The following is a 21,715-nucleotide window of genomic DNA, read 5'->3' on the forward strand; positions in this document are numbered from 1 at the left end:
CAGTGTGCATTATGGATTTTTTTCTTCCTGCATTTGTAGTAGTCTTAGCCTTTATTCTTAAAGTTTGGATGAAAAAAGAGTCACTATCATTCACTTAGTATATAAATATATTAAAAGGACAAAATGATACTTTAATGGGTCAAATATACCCATTTTCCCATTTTATAATTTCTTTCCTAGATGATTTCCCTTTACATGATACATTAAGTTTCTATGTATAGTGTAAAAGGAAAAATTCTTGTATATGTATAATACACATACTGCCTTATTCTAAAGTGGTTAGTGCTACGCTACGGCACGTCACCTACGCTTCAAGGGCAGAAAACGCGTGAAGGGACTGATAATGATAATAATCAAGATGAGTATGACAAACTGATTTTACTAATTAAGTTATGTGACTCAAGGCAAACGGAGGGCAGTGGCAGACATCAAGGATGGTAGCAAGCAGTGATGTCGAGTGGCACGGGAGGCGTCAGTGTGTGGCGGTGTGTGGTGGTGGGCAGCAGTGCCAAAGGGTGCATCCAAATCTGTACCAGCAGCCAGAAATTAGCAAGGTAAGAGACACAACAAAACAGAAGAAATGCCGCACCCACGTGTTGCTATGAGCCTATTTTGCAGTGACAGTGTTGATGAGATGTGCTAAATGGTTGACTTGGCTGACGTAAAAACAATTGAAATGTGCTGTTTACATAAGACCATCACTAGATTGAAGGCTTGACAGCTTAAAACAACATTTACAAAAGATGTAACTGTCCATTACTAACGAGATGCTGTAGTTTAAGTCTTCAGATCGGAAATACATAGGCTCACAAACCAAGTGAAGACACGGCGCGCGCGCCACGCTGTTAATGAACCACGTGTTAAAAATGCCTCCTGACTCAGAGCGCCACGCCATCTGACACCTTGAAGAGTAAAATTGGCTTGGAAATGTTACGGGATCCGGCATGTGTTAGATTAAGGCATTTCTAATGTTAAGGTTACTAATATCCTATCCGCTGATCTCTGAAGCACATATTTGTGTATAAAGTTCTAAACGTTGAAGCGGACGCTATAGTATCACCATCAACTAAGAATTGATCAGACGCACTGGTGTAAAAGGGAGTGCCTGCGTGCCAACTGATAAACCTTTTTAGGCTTTTTCAAAGACAGTCTGAAAAAAAAAAATAGCACTGCCTTTTGAGAATTATGCGTCTGATTGCCCTTTCCACTATTCTCATTATAGTGAGATGCATAACTTTGCCGTTAACAACAGCCTTGCTACTAACTGCAATGTCCAGATGTGTATGAATGGGTCTTTATTCATTTATTTATTTAAGTTATATGTGGACAACTATAATAATTAAATGAACCTCATACTCATGGAGTATGAGATTCATTTAATAAAGTTTTCAAAAATGCGTTCGTTTCTGCTCACCTTAGCTTTGCAGTATCGTATTTAATACACACTATTTGATATACCATATTGAAATCAAGTAACAATCATGATTCACTCAAATTCTAAGCTGTGTAAATAATTATAAGAATGTATTTAATATCCTTTTCAGCATTCAAATTTTATATTGCCATCATGATATTCAACATGGCAGCTTATATGCAAAAGAATTCGGAAACAATCTACAAATCACTGTCCTCTGAATTTCTCTTGCGACACGAACAAACACAAAATGCAAGAGGTAGGACTCCGTGGCCTCAGTGCGGCACATACTAACCGACACATAAACAAATAGAAAAAAAGAAGGAAAAAAAAAAAAAAAAAAAAAAAGCGAAGGTGACGCAACTATTATTACTTTTACATGGGACAAGTATGTTGGCACGCTAGTATAGTCTCCCCTGTGGTCTCCATCCTTGGGCCAGGCATCGCTGTCATCGAGTGAATGGTGGAAGGTGTGTGAGATCTTTTACATACACTCACAGTAGACTGATGAGTAAAGAGCTCCTCTCCTCTCCTTTCCGCTCTCTCTCTCTCTCTCTCTCTCTCTCTCTCTCTCTCTCTCTCTCTCTCTCTCTCTCAAGTTACGCACACCCACAGATATATATTCACCTCAGTCTTAACTTGAAATCTGGGTAGAGGAGAGGCAGCCAGGTATACTGATGACTCCATCCATGCAGGTAAAAGAGTGGCGGGGAGGTGGGATGAAACCAGTAGTGTACATTATAAAGCTGCTTGAGGTGGTGCTCGGTCTAGACTCTAGAAGAAGAAGAAGAAGAGAGAGAGAGAGAGAGAGAGAGAGAGAGAGAGAGAGAGAGAGAGAGAGAGAGAGAGAGAGAGAGAGAGAGAGAGAGAGAGAAAACTATACGAGTAAATAGATGAATAAATAAATAAGTATGTTTAACTGCAAAAATGAATAGATAAACAATGAAGAGTAATAACAATGATAATGAAGGGGAAAAAACAAGATAAGTAAGTTAATAGGTAAATAAATTAATAAATGGACAAATAAATGAATACATTATATAAGTAAACAAAGGAAAAAAAAAACAAATGAGTGAATTAATAAAAAAAATAATAATGGTGGTGATGGTGATACTAATAATGAAGAGAGAGAGAGAGAGAGAGAGAGAGAGAGAGAGAGAGTAAAACTTCCGTATGATATTTCTTAGATTTATCATTTATAGGAGAAGTGATCTTTTCTTTTTAGGAGAGCTGTTGGTCCATCTTGCTCTCTTCAAGATTTAAGACATTGTGGTGGACACGTGATGGAAGTGTTAAGATTCTTGAGTTGCTGGGTCACGCTGACGTGGTCCCAAGGAAGGAAACTATGGCAGGAATCGCGAATGGAGAGATGTTTTCATGAGTAGTGGGTTACTTGTGCAAGGGACGTCAGGTTTAACAGTTGTTTTATGTAGGTATTATTTGTAGAAGGCAACATTATCACGTAAATTACTTGGATAGGCGAGTTTTCGTGGGCCTGATACGAGACAGATAAGCCTGATAAGAAAAGTTGCTTAGCGAGGTGGAGGGGGGGAAGGAGTAGTAAGTGGCGGCGGGCCAGACTGCCAGGACTTGTGAGTATGTGCCGGTGCAGGTGGAGCGAGTAATTAAGGCACGGTAGACACTGATTAATTTTCCATGGCGTAGCGTTCTTGGCAATAATTATATCTCATATTAGTTCATTTTTTTAATGTATCATTCTTAGTCTACCGTGTTGCATGATTCGTATCTATTTATTTATTTATTTTTTTTAACTTTTGTAATATTATATTCAAAATATCTCACAAAAATGTCTTGTTTAATGTACATAGATAATTTGCCTAATTTCAAGCAGTTCCCATTGTTGTCCATCCCCAAAACAATTCAATGCTCCGTCTTTCTTTGACAATATCGTCATATTAGCCCTTCTCTCTCATTGTGTCTCATCAAAAGTTTGCAGGTATATAGTGGTGGCAGGTGTCAACATCTCTCATTCAAAATTTGTGATGCAAAATACCTAGAGGTTAGTTTTTCCTTTTTTTTTTTCCTTTACCTGTATTACAACTTGATGCACCACACTCATGTATCTCTCATCTTAACAAGGTAACAGTTAGCGTGATATGTTTTTCGGTAATACGTTTACTTAGAACATGGACAAATGAAAAGTAACCGCAGGCACGTGTGCACACATACACGTGTGTGTGTGTGTGTGTGTGTGTGTGTGTGTGTGTGTGTGTGTTACAGGAAGGAAGCATTCTTAAAACACCATTATTTTGTACAGATTGGCTAGAATATCGTGAGGCACCATGCTTTACTTGGTGGTGGGTGTGGCCGCGGTCACCTGGCTGCTGCTGTGGTCCACCACGCCACCGCCGCGGCTGTTGGGGGTGTACAGTCAGCCTGGCTTCTGGTACTGGCTCAAGGTCGTCATCTTTTACATCATAGTCAAAGTCCGTCGCTGGGTTAGTGTCTTTGTTTTTATCTCTGATGACCATTTTTGTCATAAACTGCCAAATGAAATATGTACTAACTAGAAATTTAAGTCGGTCAAATATTAGTCTTGCTTTTCTCGGTTATTATTATTATTATTATTATTATTATTTTTTACATATTGTTATTCTTGTTATGTAGGATTAAACAGTAAAATGAATGTTTGTTTTATTTACTTGTTAATTATTTACTTGTTAATTTATTCTTGAAAAACAGAGAAGCACGTGGCTGTTTATAACCCACGGGAAGTTCAGACATTTAGTTGAGTGTTATTAAAATGAGAGGTTTAGGCAGATTTCATGACTTTCCCCTGTAATGGCAGTGAAATGCTGTTCCATGGGTTTTAAGTCATGGTGAAACAGTTAAGGTGGACCAGAAATTAGCTGTTAACTGATGGCGATGGTTGTGCAGCGAGATATTTTTTGTGGATGTCAAAATAATGGTGTGTTGTGTTTCTGGCAGAGTAACAAGACGGGGTCGGGAGCTGAAGTTGGATATGGTGTCAAAGCTCGCGACAATGTGGAGTTAATGGAGTGTGTGCAGCCACTCTCCGACCACCCCAAGGTAACAGAGAGAGAGAGAGAGAGAGAGAGAGAGAGAGAGAGAGAGAGAGAGTTGGAATTTCTTAAACGTCCACCGTTATATTAATGTGAGTAAACTCACCCTACTTCAAGCCAGTTCCAAGCCTCTACACGCTGCAATCGCTGTACTACCGGTAAACAGATTCAAACGACCAACACACCGAAACACTTATCTGCTTCATTCAGCAGTTTCGGTTCCCTTATGTAACGTCCTGTAGAAAACTTTGCTGCCAACGTAATCTATCATGTCATGTTCTCCAGAGCTGAACTTTTTTTCCTGCAGTAGCACAGATAAAGTGGTTACGATTAAAGTTCACACGCGTGGGAAGAAATACAAAGCACACTAACTAGTTGCAGTCACCAGTGTTGTGTGGCGCAGTGGCGCGGGTGGTGTCCTTCCCTTCCTGCGGTTCAATGATGCATCTTGTTATTATCTTTTGTATTCTTTTCCTTTATTTCTCTCAAACATTCGTATGAGACTATTTATTGATTTATTATTATTATTATTATTATTATTATTATTATTATTATTATTATTATTAATATTATTATTATCATTACTACAATTTATACACTCAAATCTGGTAATGACAGTACTGGGGAATTTTGAGAGGGCAGGTAAATTAAATTAATACATTGATAATTAATTATGTGTGTGTGTGTGTGTGTGTGTGTGTGTGTGTGTGTGTGTGTTCATGGCTTGTCATTAAGTAATCAGTATATTCCTTCAGGCCATTGATGCTGTGTACTTCAATGGAGCCAATGAGAACGGCCACTATCTGGTGGTTGCCACGGCTCGACGACCAAAGGGGGTCATCAATGGCCTCCTATTTATCAGGGTAACTTAATTCAATCTCCTGGTGTATTCAGGGATGTGCAGTGATTGCATGACATAAGATATTCTTGTCCATATTATGATATCTAAATCCTAAAAATTCCTCCCATATTCCAACTATTGAGCCTCCTCAAGTGTGATGACTCAAAATAGATATTATTCTTTCTTTTCTTATCACTGGATTGCAAAATTATGTCCTGGGTCTTGGTTCTGGTTTTATTGGTGAGCTGTATATATTTGACCACAGAGAAAACTAAAAGGTGCAAAAGGGCCTAAGAGATGAAATTAGTAATAATAATTGATAATCAATTAATAATTAATTAATTAATCAATTAATTAATAATCAATAATTAATGATTAGTAATAATTAGATATACTTTATATAAAGACAAGTGCAGTAAGTTGTGTGGTATTGTAGATTGTAGTGCTATATGTATGTAGTGTGGTGTGGCTGAATGTTTTACTGAATGTTTTGATGCAGGTGCCTGGCTTGGGGCTGCTACAGTTGCCCAAGATGCCAGATACGATGCTGTTTGGAGATGGGGAACAGTTTGCCGCTGAAGGTTTGCGTATCACCCCAGTGAAGCCCATGTCAGTTTGGAAGATTCAGTATGAAGGACCCATGAAGTAAGTACCTATTTGATACATGCACAATGTATAACTAGACATGAATTTAACAATAAGTGTGGGTTATGTATGTACCACATTAGACGTCTGGTTAGAGAACTTCCCAGTCACCATTGTATTTCTTTTATTATTTTTTTTTCTTATTTTAATTAACTTTACTGCATTATAAGCAGGTCCTTCTCATTGCAATCAATGGAGCTTTTTGTGTTTCTGTGCTCTTTGAGGTCAAAGAAATTTTTTGGGATTGTAATTCCATAATGATGGGGCAATACCTTTTTTTTAGTGTATGTACATATATTGAATATTCCTCTTCTGTGAGATTATGTTCCATGATGGAGAGATCATTTCACTAACTTAAATACTTGAACAGCCAAAGAACATGTCTTTTAATGTAACATCTTGTAGTTTTTCACAATTTTTGTAAGTAGTATGTAAATGCATAAAAGAATTGTGGTACATAGTACTATTTTTAATTGCTTAGGGAGTGGTAGTCTATTGTTGGTCAGTGGTTATCCTTGGATATGAAGGAACCATACCTGCATGTTAATTTGCACTTGAGATTAATGACCCATGTGGTGGCAGAATGAAGGACAGCCCCTTGTCCAGGCTGAACGTCAAGCTAGACATTGAATGGACCAGTAAACAGCCCTACTTCGACTTCGATACAGACATGAGTGCAAGAGCTTTGGCACGAAGCATTGCCAGGGAACCGTGGTCTCGCCAGTACTTCCAGCAACTCAGAGAGTGAGTATTAGTTAATATTGTTCTCTTATATGTGATGATAAAAGTTACTGAATGACCAGTATTCCTTAAGATGAACATCTTTTTTCATGTATATTGTAGCAGAAGGGTAAAGATTTATCATATAGTATATACACAAGGAAACTTATTGTCATTGTCATATGGAATAAGTGGTAGGATGGTGAACATATATCGATCTATTTCATCATTTCTATTCATCACTATTTTGAAAGAAATTTAGCATTTAGTTAAATCAGCCTTGTGTCTATGATGGTACTGGGATGCCACATTTATGTTATAGATTTGTGTGAATTAATAAAGGATTTTCCAGCTTTTCACCAGCTTGAAAATAGTATTAATGTGTTTTTTCAAATCTCAGTTTTTCAGCAATAACTGGAAAAAGCTTTTAAATTTGCTACTTAAGCTTTTATATATAAATGTTAATTTATGTTTGGGACTAGATTTTTGTTTGCCAAGTGTACAACAGAGCTGATGTCTGCATTCATGTTGGCAGAGCACATCAGAGCCATTATGAGCAGATGGGTCGCATGGAAGGCACAGTGGTGGTGGATGGTCATCCCTACATTCTTAGGCTTGACTCAATGAGAGACCACAGTTATGGTAAGATGTTTTGCTATCTTCTATAGCAAAACTATATTAATTTAAGAAATTATATATTTCTCAAAATGGTATGCTTAGTGTTCCACAAAATTGAATGACAAATTTGATCCCATAGCGAAGACTAAATATCATACTGGAAAGAATTGTAAAACTCAAAGATACATAAACTGTCAGAAAGTATCAGAATATTGCAAAGTTCATTTCAAAGTTGAAATGCAGCTCATCCACAGGACATAAACGAGAGTGGAAGCTGATGCACCGTTACGGCCTCCACATGTTTGCCACCCAGGATGGCCTACAGGGCAATGTGGGAATCATTTGCCAGCCTGCCACATGTACTCAGTGAGTGATATTCATTTGTAAAGTTTGTAAATCTGTAATATTGAATTTTCAAGCAGACATTGGAATTTAAGCTGATTTATCATTTCAGATTAGTGTGATAGCAAACGTTTTGGCTTTGGTATGATCCTCATTAAACAAAAAGACATTTGCATAACTCATTTGTCTTCTAAGTAATGTAAATATCTGAAATTAAATGGCATACAATGAGGTAACTCAGTTATTCAGTTTGCTAATGTTGTGTATTGAACAAGACAACGCAATGATACTTATCTTGATAGGTTAGAAATGGGGTACATCAGTGATGGCGGACAGGTGACACCAATCAGTAGTGTCAATCTCCTGTTGTGGCAGCATGGGGAGAATGGATATCCACCCTCAGACTACTCCTTCTCCTTTGTGGCAGGTAAGAGATGTTATATGTACGTATTCACAACAGTATCTACTTGTCTCATATATTACCAATCTTTCTGTGCTTCAATAAATTCCCGTAACCATCTTCATGAACTGGATTTCTGCACCAAATGTATATGGTTCCAGAAAATTAAAAGCTTACATGATACCTGACATAGAATGATGGGCATATCTCTTCTCTTCCCTTTCTCTTATATACTCCACTGATATTCCAAAAAACGTGAAATAGTGCACAACAGAATATATTTGCTTTTGAATGAGAGCTCAAAGTATGAAAACAAATTTGCAAGATATTCTTTTACACTTGTACATTATTCTAGGATTAATTTTCTTTTGTGTTTTATGTTGAACAGTTTTTTTGTGTGTTTTGTCAGAAAAGTATTGGTCTTATAAACTTTTTAGTAGGGATCAGATAAGATTTGATGATGAATATGCTTTTGAATCAAAGGCTTATCCACAGGTGGCAAGGAGTATGTTGTGGAGGTGTATGTGGTAGAGGCACCAGAATTCTACATTGGTTGGGAGTGGGAGACAAGAGTGGTGGAGCGTATGGTCACTTACAGGTAAGATATAAGCAATTCTTTGTACTAGAGATGAATCTAAAATTATTATTTTTTTACCAAGATCACAATGAGTAAATGAAAGAGGAAGTAAACAGTAAGCTAGTCCATGAATACTGGTGTCAATTTATCTGAATGATTTTTACCTAAATAGTCGGTGGGAAAAAAAAAAAGAAAAAAAAGAATATGCTTTTCCTCTTATAAGTATGTATATTACAGTACTGGAGTTCATGATTTGATGATGAAACCAACCAATGACAGTAACTGAAGAATATGAATGCTATACATTAAAGGTTCAAAATATGTCTCCTTATTTCACTTAGTTGAAGCTAAATTACATTACGCCTTTATCAGAGGTTCTGTCCAATATGATGAGGGGTCATCTGTTCATTTGTTACTTAAATAATCTCCAGTAACTGTTTATCAATGGAACTCTGCCAATGGTTTGAATAAAATGATAATGAGATATATGTAAGATGACCTTCCCATTACCAAGGATGATAATAAGAGAATATACTATTCTTAGGCATATCAATTATTAATTAGACCTAGTCTCCACTCACATGGTAATAGTTTTAAAGAATATTACTCTGGTACATGAAAAACAGTATATATTTTTTTCTTAGGATAAATGGTCGCAAAGGATGGGGTCTTGCAGAGTGGGACTACCGTCACCATGGTGGTCGTCCTCGTGCATACAGTTTCACTGATCCTGCTTGGACAGCTGACCTTGTGAAAGGTTAGGTTTTTGTATGGAATGGTATCATTACGCATGTGTTGCTTGAAAGTAATCAAATGCAGTGTATGAATACTATAGTAGTGGAGAGTAACATCCACTAGTCTTTCATTTACAGTTTATACTAAAATGTAGCTAAACATGCATGAAGAAATAATAAAATAGTTGAACAAATTTGTACTACTTTACTTGCATGGTGTTTACTGCTGTATTAATATCGAGATTTGCATGTCATACACTAAGAATTTGTTGCTTGTGTTCTGATGCTCAGTAATGCTTGTATTTTATTTGGACTCAAATATCAAATAGCATATACATAAGGACACAACAAGGCAGGCAGTTAACTATTCAGGTACTTGAAGAAGGAAGCAAGTAAAATTGCATAATTTTTCTATCCCTTTTAATGTCAAATATATATATAACATTTAAAATATTTTTGGACCTGTCATATTTAAATTCCATTTACATTATGTACATTTCTGGAACCCCATCACAGAACATGGGAAGAGCAGAGATAAATAATGTACTATTACAATTATTCAATCTTAGGATATATAGTAAGAATCATATGCATAAACTTGTGATAAGAAAAATAATAAATATATTAATTAAATTATAGATGCAAAAATGCCATTAAAAGATTCAATTATTCAAACAATTACAGTGACTATTACATCACAACAAAACAACCAGCATGTTAAAATAAATGAGTTACCTACATTATGGGAAGATACTTTCATCCTTCACCAAACCAATACATACTAAGAACTGATAGAGTATGTATTCACACTTTCATCCACATCAATCCCAATCAGAGAAATATGTCATATACATAGGCTTACCACAGAACTGGCTCCTTCCTTCATGACTGTCTGACCAAGCCATCTCTGGTTATGGGGAACTGGCTGCTAGAATGTATATATGATTACTGTGGGATGACAAGGAATGAAGTACTCACAAGTATCATTCTTAATGTACGTTCTTACTTATGAACATCTGTTGTACATGTTTTAGTGCATCTCTTATTCTTCAGCAAAAATCTTTAACAGGAACAAATACTAGTATGTATTCCTGAAAGATAATGGTCCCAGTCAAATGTTCTCTTTCATATTGAATAGATTACTCAAGATCATACTTTGGTATGCTATTTTCAAATTCTACACAATTGAGATAAATTAAAATAAAGGTTCATATTTTCTGCATGGAACTAAAAAAATCCATATATGCAGTGAATACATATATGGCAACAGCCTGTAAGTGCTTGGCTGGCAAACTCACATAAATTCACACAGCTTGGTTCAGGTTTCACTGAACAAACAATAGTAGTTTCTTGAAAATATAATTATGAGAAAAGTTATCAACTTGGTTGTAAAGTTGATATTAATTGTCCTAAAATACATTCTGGGTAGAGGGGTGCTAACAGTAACATAATGGGAATGGTACTGAGAATGTACTCCTCTGTCTTCTATCTTTCTAAAATGGAAAGATGAGAAGAGTTTTCTTTAAGGAGAAATTTCCATGATAAAAATGTTACATTCACTTTTATAAAAAATGACATTTGCACAAAGAAAATATAAAATCTTACCATGCATGCTTGACTCAATTTGTTACCAGGGAATGCTTATTGCTTCCTGTATACCCACAATTCACTGTGAGATGATATGCCTCTCTCTCTCTATAAAATTGAAAACACATTTACTTTAAATGTTGCTTCTGTTGACTAATTAATGTTTTTTATGCCCCAATATAAAATGGGGTGATTATCATTTGTTATGACAAATATGGTATATTCAAATAGGCATTTTCACATCTGACTTGGAGGCTCCATACTGTGGCAGCAAGTCATATTTTATCTTTAAATGTAATACAGAAAAATAAAGGTAGTGTCACTCACATCAATATTAGTCTTGTACTTGTTGGAAGGAGAGTACAGCAATTTTAACACTGATGGATTACTACTACCAAAGTGGATCAAGTTCAGTATGTTGATGAGGATTTAGCACATTTAGTTAACATGCAAACATATTTGAACATGAAATTTATGTGTATAAAGTAATAAGCAGCATAAAATGAACCACATCATTTCCTAAACTGGAAATGGATAGGACATTCATATGAAAAATATATAGTGTTACTATAAGGCACACATTCCTATGATTTTGGAATTGGCTTCACTGGTGTTGCATTCTTTGGTGCTGGCTGCCACCACCATAAGGCATTGTACTTCTTCACACTCTCAGTCTCTTTACTTGTAAATTTAAGAATGGTTGCAATGGCATTTAGTATTAACTGACGAGACTCGGCATCAGAACTCACCATGTACTGAAGAACTACATTCTTCAAATATTCCAGGTTTTCTCCTTCTCTGGAAACATTTCTTCGATGCCTGAAAGAGGAAAATGAGTAATATCAAAGTTGTGCTTAGAGCTGGTGTTGGAAATTAACAAGCAGAGTAGAAAGTCATGATGGTCTGGTTATAAAGCGACAGAAGAGTGACTGAAGATTTGTGGATCAGATATGACACATGCAAGGCTAAAGGGAAGACCATGAATGCAATAGAAGGATGGTAGAAAGAAAAAGGTGTAAGAGAATGGCTATCTATGGTGGATAGGAATCGGTTGTGCATTATGTGACTGGTGCTAACCCATCAGCTATACTTCTTCAAATGCACCAACATCTAATTTGAGGAGTTAATTAACTTTATCAGTCTTACTTTGAATCTTCATATCTCATAAGAAGCACAACAATTCCCTGAAGCATTCTTTTAGTTTACTGTCTCTCTCTGATGCCTTGCTTCCTCTAAAGAGATGACCACAGCACCTTTACATATGTAAGCACTTCATTCTTGTTTGTTCAAAGCTTCTACCTCTATCACCATTCCTTTCACACAAATACTGCTTTAGCTTATCTTTCAAGTGGTCACAGAAATTGGTGTATGGAAGTGAAATTTCCAAACACTTTTAATACATCTCTTCACTCTTCATCTTTTCAGTTTAGCCAGTTTATTCTTTTTACCCAATTTAACCACTAAGCACCTCATGACATTCGTACAAATGCTCATGCCACATGTTCTTTATCACTCAGTACACTTACCTTTCAGCTTCTTCCTCTAAAGTTTCTATTGTGTCCTGCTGAGCTTGCTGCCGAACAATGGCTGCCATCTGCACTTCTCGCATTGTTGTTTCTAGCTGTCTCTTCTCTCTTCGAAGCTGAGAAATTTCTTGGTCTTTTCGAGCTAACTCTTCAAGGTGGTGTAGGAGGGGCCCTTCACTCCCACCACTCACCTGGGATAGCAGAGCAGCTGTGGCTTCCAGACTACCAAGTCCACTCTGAAACAAATAAACCATAGTTGAATAAGTTGAATCTTCTAAGGTCTTTTAATATAAATCAGTATAAAAAGAAAGCAAATAAACCAAACTGAATTACAGTAGGATTAATCCCTTATTGAATACAATGCTTGTGATACATGAATAAATACTACTATACTTAGTCTGAAGATGTTTTGTCACTGGTCATCATCCCCTAACACAATGTGGATAGGTAAATAATTTACTTATTAATAAGATAGCTATACTTGATTGCTTTTTAAATAATTTACTTATTAATAAGATAGCTATACTTGATTGCTTTTAAGATACATAAGCTTGAAAATGGCTTGTTTTTACATTATGCTGTTTAATTTTTTTTTTTCTTCAGATGCTGAAGAGGAGAAAATAACAGTGAAATCAGATGATGATCCCCAGTGTGTGGTTCACTACCATGGCCTTGTGGATGAGAAAACTTCCCGAATCATTCTTTTGAGTGACAGAAGTTACAGCAAATTAATTGAATACAAGAATATCAGAGAAGAGTTAGAAGATGAAGCTTATCATGATCAATGTGAGAGTATACCATTTCCTAGCTATGATGCAAAGAAACATGGGTACCATAGACCTTGTTACATGAAATTTATCAAAATCAAGGTACAAAAGGAGAAAAATAAACAAGAAAATAATTCTGAAAGTGAGAGAGTAGTTCAAGATGAAAATAACTCTGAAAAGGAAAGTAAAATAAAAATTGAAAATGATCTTGAATATGAACTGAAAACTCCTGAAGTAAATCATCTTAGCAATGAAAAAACCAAGGATAAAATTAACATTGAGAACAAAATTAGATTTGAATATGATAATAATTTGGAATATAATAGCAAACATGAAAATGAAAACTGCTCAGAAAATGAAAACATATCTAGGGATGAACATCATTCTAAAGACAACAGCCCAGTGAATGATGACTGTCATTCTGATTATGAAAGCAAAATGAATGGGAAAAACTATGAAGAAAATTATACAATTGCAAATGATGAGAATGTCTCTGAAACAATTGATGAGAGATGTCACACTCAAAATCAGAGTATATCAAAATATGAAAATTACCCTGAAAATCAAGGCAAAACACAAGATGAAAATCATTCCAGTCTTGATGAAACCAAAGCTGCAAACTGTTCAAAAAATAAAAACACATCTTACGAAGAGATACACGAGAATTATTCTGGAAATGAAAATTATAAAACCAAAGCAGGAAACGATCTTGAAAATAATTATGAAAACAATCCTAAACACAATTCTGGAAGTGAAAGTGAAGATAGACATTACCCTGACGGTGTACATAACAGCACTCTTGAAACTTTCTGTGAGACTGAAAATAAACATGAAAGTCAAACCAAAGCCAAGAATAAAAATTACTCTCAAAGGCAAGGCAACACAAAACTTGAAAATTACTCTGTAAAACATAGATATTGTGAAGACCATAATGGCATGAGGAAGAGACACAGAAGAACCTATATTAGTACAGAGGATAAGTAATAATCTTAATTATTTAAGAAACAACATGAAAATAGGTGTGCTGAAGTACAGAAAGTAATTTTAATTCACTGAGTTTCCTTTTTCTTTAAAATTCTGTTGTTATATTGAGTTTAAATAATGCATCACATTATGGAGGTTTAAAATCTAACTTAGTGCTGACTGCAGCAATAATGCATTTACATAAATAATAAGACTGAAAAATGCAATCCATATTGCTTGTGAATAGAATCAAGTACAAACTATAACTAGGAGCATTCTGTAGCTGAAGACATTATTCATTACTTTCATCTTCCTTTGACTCTAATAGAAAGTTTTATTAGATAATTCCCTCTCTCCTCTCATACACACACACACACACACACACACACACACACACACACACACACAGCGGTAGCTCAGTGGTTAGAGCGCTGGCTTCACAAGCCAGAGGACTGGAGTTCGATTCCCCGGCCGGGTGGAGATATTTGGGTGTGTCTCCTTTCACGTGTAGCCCCTGTTCACCTAGCAGTGAGTAGGTACGGGATGTAAATCGAGGAGTTGTGACCTTGTTGTCTCGGTGTGTGGTGTGTGCCTGGTCTCAGGCTTATCCGAAGATTGGAAATAATGAGCTCTGAGCTCGTTCCGTAGGGTAACGTCTGGCTGTCTCGTCAGAGACTGCAGCAGATCAAACACACACACACACACACACACACACACACACAAAAAAAAAAAAAAAAAAAAAAAGTGATAATAACATTAGAAAACAGAGCCATAATATTATTACATGTAAAGCTTTCTTCCTATAGTTGGTAAAACCATGCAATTTACTTGGCCATGTATGCTTCACTGTGCACTTAACCTATTGACAGAAACTGTGATACTGTAGTGATAAAAGTTATTATGAATTCTGTGGTTCTGCAGTTAATGTGTGAATAAATTTTGGAAATACTATACCTGTGGTGGCATTTTATTTCTTTTGTGTAGCTCCTCAGTCAATCGTTGAATTTCCATATCTCGCTCACTTAATGTAGAAAGAGAACGTTGCTGCTGCAATGACAACTGCTGCTCCAAAGCAGCCACTGCTGCTCGGTTGTCACTCTCCAATCGTCGCAGCTGATTCTCATAGGAAGCTTTTGAGGTTGCAGATTCCTGAAAATCAATATAATGAAACCTTAAAAATTTAGCAAATACATGTATGGATACTGAATCTGGTCAACTATTTCACAAGAAGGCCTCTCCATGGATGGTGGTAAGATTTGCTAGACACATTTTCAAAGTATTTTAACTAAAAAGTGATCTAAGATGTAGTTTGTTTTATACATATATCAATGGAGAAAATTTTTGCCAACAGGTCAGAGTATTGTTTTACTGCTATGGCTTGATCCAGCAAACTTACAATACTTTCTATTTTGAATACCCTGTTATCTTTTAGGGGTACAGTCTCACCTTTCGTAAAGAGGTCACCTGCTGGGTGTGAGAATCAGCTGCTAGCTGAGCTGCTGATGCAAGATTGCGTACCTTCTGTCGTAAATCTTCAATTTGTTTTCCACACTCCCCTTTACAAACAGTTTCCTTAGCAGCTCTGAAATTACATTTCCTTAAAGATTTGCATACAGTTAAATTATTAAAACAATGTGTCAAAATGTATTAAAAACATTAAAACAAATATAAGCAATAGAAAAACTATGAGAAATGTTTGCAGATACAAAGAATACTGACTAACTATACTTTCCCTCTCTGCATGTGTCAAGATGAAAAGTCTATAATCTACACCACAGATGAACTCAGGAAGAGATCAAGCAATTTATATGTGAAACATTAATAATTGTGTAAATTGAGAGATATACTGCATGGACTCCAGATAAAGCTAAGGGGAAATCAGTATAGGATAAGCTTACACCATATTTAATTGATGGAAGTGGACAATCCTAACAATTAATTAATCTTAGAAAGTATAATCAGTCCATATTTAAGAAACTTTGTCCTTAGTTTAGGAAAGAACAGCAGAAAACTTATTACATTAAGTAAATAGTTGGACAAACATTTAATGTAGATATATATTTGCATGTTTTATCTCTTTGTCTCAAGATACCACCTTGGTATATAGATAGCAGCTTATAAACTGGAAGCTTACTTTGATTGTTGCTTGGAGGATATCTTATAATTTTCAAATTCTTCCCTCAGCTGATCATATTCTTGCTGGCATCGAACATGGATGTTTTCCCCTCCATTCAGCAAGCCTGTAAAATTCATCATCAGTAGCTGCTTGAAAATCATAGATTTGTTAGAAACATAACTAAATACACTATTCATGTGTATTTTTAGTTTATAGCATGTTTTCTGAAGTCCTCGGATTAAGTAAAATAAAGATAACTAATATTCATGCACTTGTGGCAGAAATAAGTACTACTGTGCAGGAAATGTTCTTACTTTCCACATCAACTGGGTTTTGGGCATGAAGGTTGGCAGTAATGAGTTGGTCTCTCAGCTTAGTAATGTGCTGGCAAAGTGTGGTGATGTCTGCTTCACTGTTGTCAGTATCGGGCTCCAACCGTGATAAGAGGAAAGTATTTTCTTGGGCCAGTTCTGATACTTTGTCCTGAAAATAATAATTATTAAATTATTCATTCTCTAATAACCATTACTATTGTGAAGAGGGATGCTTCACATAAACTCAAAGCAGCATGTGTTGCCATGATGCAAGGTCAGTGATTGCTGTCTGTATGAGGACTCTTTCAAAACTTGTTAGGTTTTGTGAGATACAACAAATTTCAACTTTACCAAGAGGATGAATATGAATCATAATACATTCATGCTAACTTTTAATTTCTGTATGGTGAGAAGGTCTTCTTGTCTGGTCCGATCATAAGATGCCACTGTGAGAGAGAGGTCAGCCAAGCATGCTTCCAGTGATACTACTCGCTCCTCATGTGACTTTGCCAAATCTCTTGCCGACTCTTCTACTGCAGAAGTATGGGTCCTCTCCTAGTTAATAAAGTATAAAGTAATAAACTCATGTGAAAACTAAGTCAATTATTAATCAAATCATGAACAAATGTAAATGTAAGTCTACATGACATATGCATACTGTAACTTGAGAATCATAAAGATACAAAGAAGACAAATACTAAGTTCTGAAAATATGTGGATAAATTAAGAAAATTTCTGGAGATGCTGCAGTGCACTTTACCCTCTGCAAGGCCTGTGTGTGTTGAGTGTGCAGCTCCTCCATCTGGCCCTGGATTTTTCGTAATAATGGAGGTTCCTGTGCCTGCTGTTCAGCTTTCTTCAGTCGAGACTTTACCTAAAAATATTGAGACATTACACAAATGTACTGTACTCTATCATTTAGCTTCCAATATACTATGAAAACACACAATAAGGAAGATTTTCAAGACATGATTACACTTCACACAATTGAAAACTACAACCTACCTGGTCTAGTTCATTTTGAAGATCACTAATCTTCTTCTCATAATATTCAGGAGGATGTGTGTTAGCAGGAGCCGTGCGACGTTGCAACTGTTGCCGGGTTTCATCCAAGATTGCTTCTGTGCGTTCCTTCAGACTCCGCTCAACAGAGAGCTTACTTTCAAGTTCCCTGTCCACAAAAGAAAATCTTCTCTTTACAGATAATCTCAAGATAATTGAGACATGCAGTAAATCTTACCTAACCTCTCTATCTCTCTCTGACTTAGGTGAGATTTACTGTATGATGCTGACAACAGAAGTGATCCTTGCCAAAGCAGTGTGAAACTCAGTGATACTGTAATAGATGAAACATAAGTGGTCAGAATTTAGAACTAGGCATTAGACTTGGAAAGCGTCTGCATATATTTGTTGTGTTATTTCAAATCTAATAGTACAAATGAAATTCATTATCAACTACAATTACCTGTTACCTGCATTGTCTTTTATCTAACAATTTACCTTAACATGACAGCTGAATTCTGAGAGTCCTGATCTCGCTCATGTTGAGAAATAATGAGTCTACTTCGGAGATCTTTTATCTTCTCTTCATAGCTTGATTCACAGGAGTTCTTGGCATTTTCAGCTTCCTGTAGACTTTTCTCCAGCTTTAAGTAAAAGAAGCATATTGAATACATACCTATTTAATTTATCATCTTAGTTTCTTTAGTATCTCTTATGAAAGCCTGCATACGAAAGTCACTGAGTAATTTCACTCGCTAACACTGTTTGGACTTGTACCCACAAGATCCTTCTGCTTAGAATGCATGATTACATCAGTTCCTTCATTGGTAAGTGTTGTCTTAGTTTTTACTGCAGTTGTGTAGGCTAATTTTTCAGAATTTTGACTATTTATACAAATAAGGGAAATGGGATGAGATATTTGTATAACTGGGGAAGTCAAAGAAGTTGGCAATGATGGAGAACCCCTATCATGCTGAGTTATGAGTCTTCTCTAGTATGGAAAACTGTAGTGACATGACACTTATGGTCAAACTTTGCTTTTGTTGATCGTATTGACCTAATTCTATTTCTTTATAATAATGATAATGGTGGTGGTGGTGACTAAAGACATTAATAAAATATACCTTCTCTTTCTCAGCCAGGAGTCTCTTTTTGTCATTTTGAAAAGAAGTTTCAACTCTTTTCTTCTCAGAAGAGAGAGTGTTCAGTGCAGATGTTAAAGCAGCTACTTTCTTCTTCAAATCCTCAGAATCTTCTGATGTATTTCCTTCCGTGGTGCTATCCTGATGGAAAGAAAATCATAACATAAGAATTAGAAAAAAGGCATTCTTAAAAAATATACTAATCAAAGTCTCAAGTAAGAACAAGCTAAAGTAGAGTGTACCTGTATTTACTTAGTTGTATTTGCCTGCTTGAATTTTATTAATCCTAGGCTACCTTTATGTAGTCCCATCATACCTGTATCTTTCTCAAGTTTATTTCAATTTAAGCACACTCTTTATCAATATGTAAAACTTCATGAAATTTATCCCAAGTTCCAATTTGTTTAGATAAACTTCAACTGTTTAGATTTTCTCAGAGAGGGGTCTCATTATGCTCAGTAAATTAACTAAAACGATGGGAATGATACTTCTGACACTGGTAACTAAAGTTGTACTACAGCTTGGTACCAGTCTTTCAGGAGAATATTAGTGCTTTTAACACACCACAACATAACTTTAATGAAACAGTACCTTTAATTCTGTGGGTGGAGAGACTTCTCCCTCAGCCCTCTCTTCAGAAGGCTGCCCTTCTGGTGGTTCCACACTTCCATCACTGACTTGTTTTGTTTTTGAAGTTTCTGCTAAGGCAGATAAACTTGTTTCAAGGGCTTCTTTCTCTTTCAGGAGTCCTTTGTAAGCTCGAACAACATCTGGGAATTTGGTGAAAGCTTGTAATCACTATACAACACATTACGATTTTAATCACATAAGCTACTTGTGAAATTTTACTACAGTTATGAAAATAATTATGATAACTATTAAATGAAACATATAGCCAGAGTACTGGAAAAAAGACATTAGTATTTTGCAAGTCATCTTGCATCTTCCAGTGTTATGCAGGAAGCATGATATGAATGTTTTCCTCTTTCTCCATCCGTCCACCAAAGCTTTAATTGTGGTGAACTTTTTCAAGTAGAGATTTGAACATCTGACTGATGTATTACCTTTCTGAATATTTGTGTTGATATTGTTGTAATCAAAGACTTACAGAGAATGTGAATTGAGGCATTAAAGTGTATAGCTACATATTTAGCAAGAGATAGAAAAATAATCTATCACAATATCATGAAAGCTGTAACCAGATATAGTACAATAAATAGTTGTATTAATGATGTTAGGTACCAAAGACAGCAAATACTCAATTCATACAATGTTACTGACAAACCTTTTAATTTTGTTTCATATTTTGCAATTTGATCCTTTTGTCTCTCCACTGTTGCCAGTAAGTCCCTCTTGCTGGCCATGGTGTTCAATATCAAGCATCAGTTCAGCTGTTAAATATCCTGTAAATCAACAAACATCATTCTATGTAAAATGACATTTAAAGTATGTATATCACTAATGGCAACTATTTACTGCAACTGTAAAGTCCAATAATTTTTCACAGGACAAGCTTGCTTAACTTATTTCATTCAGTGTTACCATGCATGAATACATACTTAACTACAGTATAAATGGTGAGATTATTTACATTTCTGCCATAATAACTAGCATATTCTGCAAATTATTTGTATTACTATATATTTCTGAAAGCAATCCTACTGCAGACTTTCTAAGTTTACATTTTGTGCAGAAAATTGCTGTTTCCATCTCATCCACCCAAAGTCTGATTTATACTAATTCCTTCCAAGCACTGAGGGAGAAGAATGTGGCACAACTTGGAAACATGATTTTTGTGACTTTTTCTCACCAGAATGAAGAAAATCAATCAATTAACTATTAAATCATATGAAAAAAAGAGGAAAAATTTTATGTATTGTTGCCAAGAACTCTTTGACAGGATAAAGCTAGAACCTGACCTATGAATTCTATACAAAAAGTAGAATTAAACAAAATATAATTGAGGGAACTGTTTAGAGTTATAAATCAACTTTTTCCTACAGTAACAATTGATAATACTGGTTATTCTAATATCTGCATTGAATATTGGAAGATTACTGCAGTTCATTTAAAGGGCTCAGGCAGGCTGGAAATTATCACAGATTATCTTACTTCCTGGCCACCTAGCCAGGGGCTCATGCTCTCAACTAGATCCCACCAAATCAATTTTGTTCTAGATAGGATAATCATAAAAGGAGGCATTTCTTAACATCTTCAGTACCACTATCACTGATATATCAAAATATATAAGTAAGGTGTATATGGGATAACAGTTCGTTGCTGATTCCCCCAAAAACACCAAAACGTCAAAATTCAAGAAAATACATTAGAATGAGAAGTCTTCCTAACAGTAAATATGTAGTATAATAAACATTGCTTAACGGCCTCAGTCGCGGGAATTACCATGCACAGTAGTAACACCTGAAGAGAATAGTTCACAAAAACTTCACATCCACTACCGTCATACGTGTCACCTCCCGTCCCCCACTCACAGCTTAGGCAACCTTGGACTTCCCCACTCACCTCACGGGGGCCCTGCAACACTGGCAACACCTGCAGTATGGCTCCATCCAGCACGCTCTTCAGTGAAAGGCATGAAATGCAGATAAGTCCAAGAGGAAGCACAATCACATCGCGCACTACATAGGGGGCAGGGTGAGAGCTGCTGTCAGTGGCAATGTTTACCTGTCGTCAGCTGCCAGCACACCTTCGCGCCGTACACCACTCCGCCTTTCTAACAGCTCCCTATATTCATCTCTCTTACCTGTCTTACTTTTGATTTCAACATAAGAACACAAGGGAAATTACAAGAAGCTAATAGGTGTACACGCAACAGTCTTTATATAAAGCATAGACACCTATGTATAGCGATCATCTCTATCCGTAAATGTATGCGTAGGTAGGTAGGTAGGTAGGTAGGTAGATTCCTTTTAACCCTTGCAAGTCAATACATAGGAAGAAGG

The 21,715-nt window shown here is 36.0% G+C and overlaps 2 protein-coding genes across 6 annotated transcripts; one reads left to right on the forward strand and one right to left on the reverse strand.

Annotated features, from left to right (window-relative positions):
* The first annotated feature begins 463 nt into the window (after positions 1–463).
* Positions 464–14,635, forward strand: LOC123514740. 4 transcript variants are annotated; one of them, XM_045272833.1, is made up of 12 exons: positions 464–554; positions 3,693–3,873; positions 4,364–4,465; positions 5,214–5,321; positions 5,799–5,944; positions 6,527–6,688; positions 7,200–7,306; positions 7,537–7,648; positions 7,927–8,051; positions 8,520–8,622; positions 9,246–9,358; positions 13,052–14,634. In XM_045272833.1, exons 2-12 carry the CDS (start codon positions 3,718–3,720, stop codon positions 14,197–14,199), a joined length of 2,382 nt encoding a protein of 793 aa, XP_045128768.1. In that variant the 5' UTR covers positions 464–554; positions 3,693–3,717; the 3' UTR covers positions 14,200–14,634. The 4 variants fall into 4 exon arrangements, with proteins under 4 accessions (XP_045128768.1, XP_045128767.1, XP_045128769.1 ...); XM_045272832.1 differs by lacking the exon at positions 464–554 and adding an exon at positions 2,950–3,006; XM_045272834.1 differs by lacking the exon at positions 464–554 and adding an exon at positions 2,982–3,010.
* On the reverse strand, positions 9,741–21,479 carry LOC123514741 (GRIP and coiled-coil domain-containing protein 1-like). Of its 2 annotated transcripts, none has more exons than XM_045272837.1 (14): positions 21,276–21,479; positions 20,038–20,155; positions 19,344–19,522; positions 18,735–18,893; positions 18,109–18,254; positions 17,614–17,779; positions 17,369–17,482; positions 16,999–17,163; positions 16,609–16,777; positions 16,313–16,418; positions 15,625–15,760; positions 15,133–15,327; positions 12,449–12,684; positions 9,741–11,741 (listed from the first exon to the last, which is right to left on the reverse strand). In XM_045272837.1, exons 2-14 carry the CDS (start codon positions 20,114–20,116, stop codon positions 11,507–11,509), a joined length of 2,085 nt encoding a protein of 694 aa, XP_045128772.1. In that variant the 5' UTR covers positions 20,117–20,155; positions 21,276–21,479; the 3' UTR covers positions 9,741–11,506. The 2 variants fall into 2 exon arrangements, with proteins under 2 accessions (XP_045128772.1, XP_045128773.1); XM_045272838.1 differs by lacking the exon at positions 21,276–21,479 and adding an exon at positions 21,156–21,257.
* Between the last annotated feature and the right edge of the window lie 236 nt (positions 21,480–21,715).

Source organism: Portunus trituberculatus, chromosome 38, assembly GCF_017591435.1.
Source record: "Portunus trituberculatus isolate SZX2019 chromosome 38, ASM1759143v1, whole genome shotgun sequence".
NCBI classification, from domain to species: Eukaryota; Metazoa; Arthropoda; class Malacostraca; order Decapoda; family Portunidae; genus Portunus; species Portunus trituberculatus.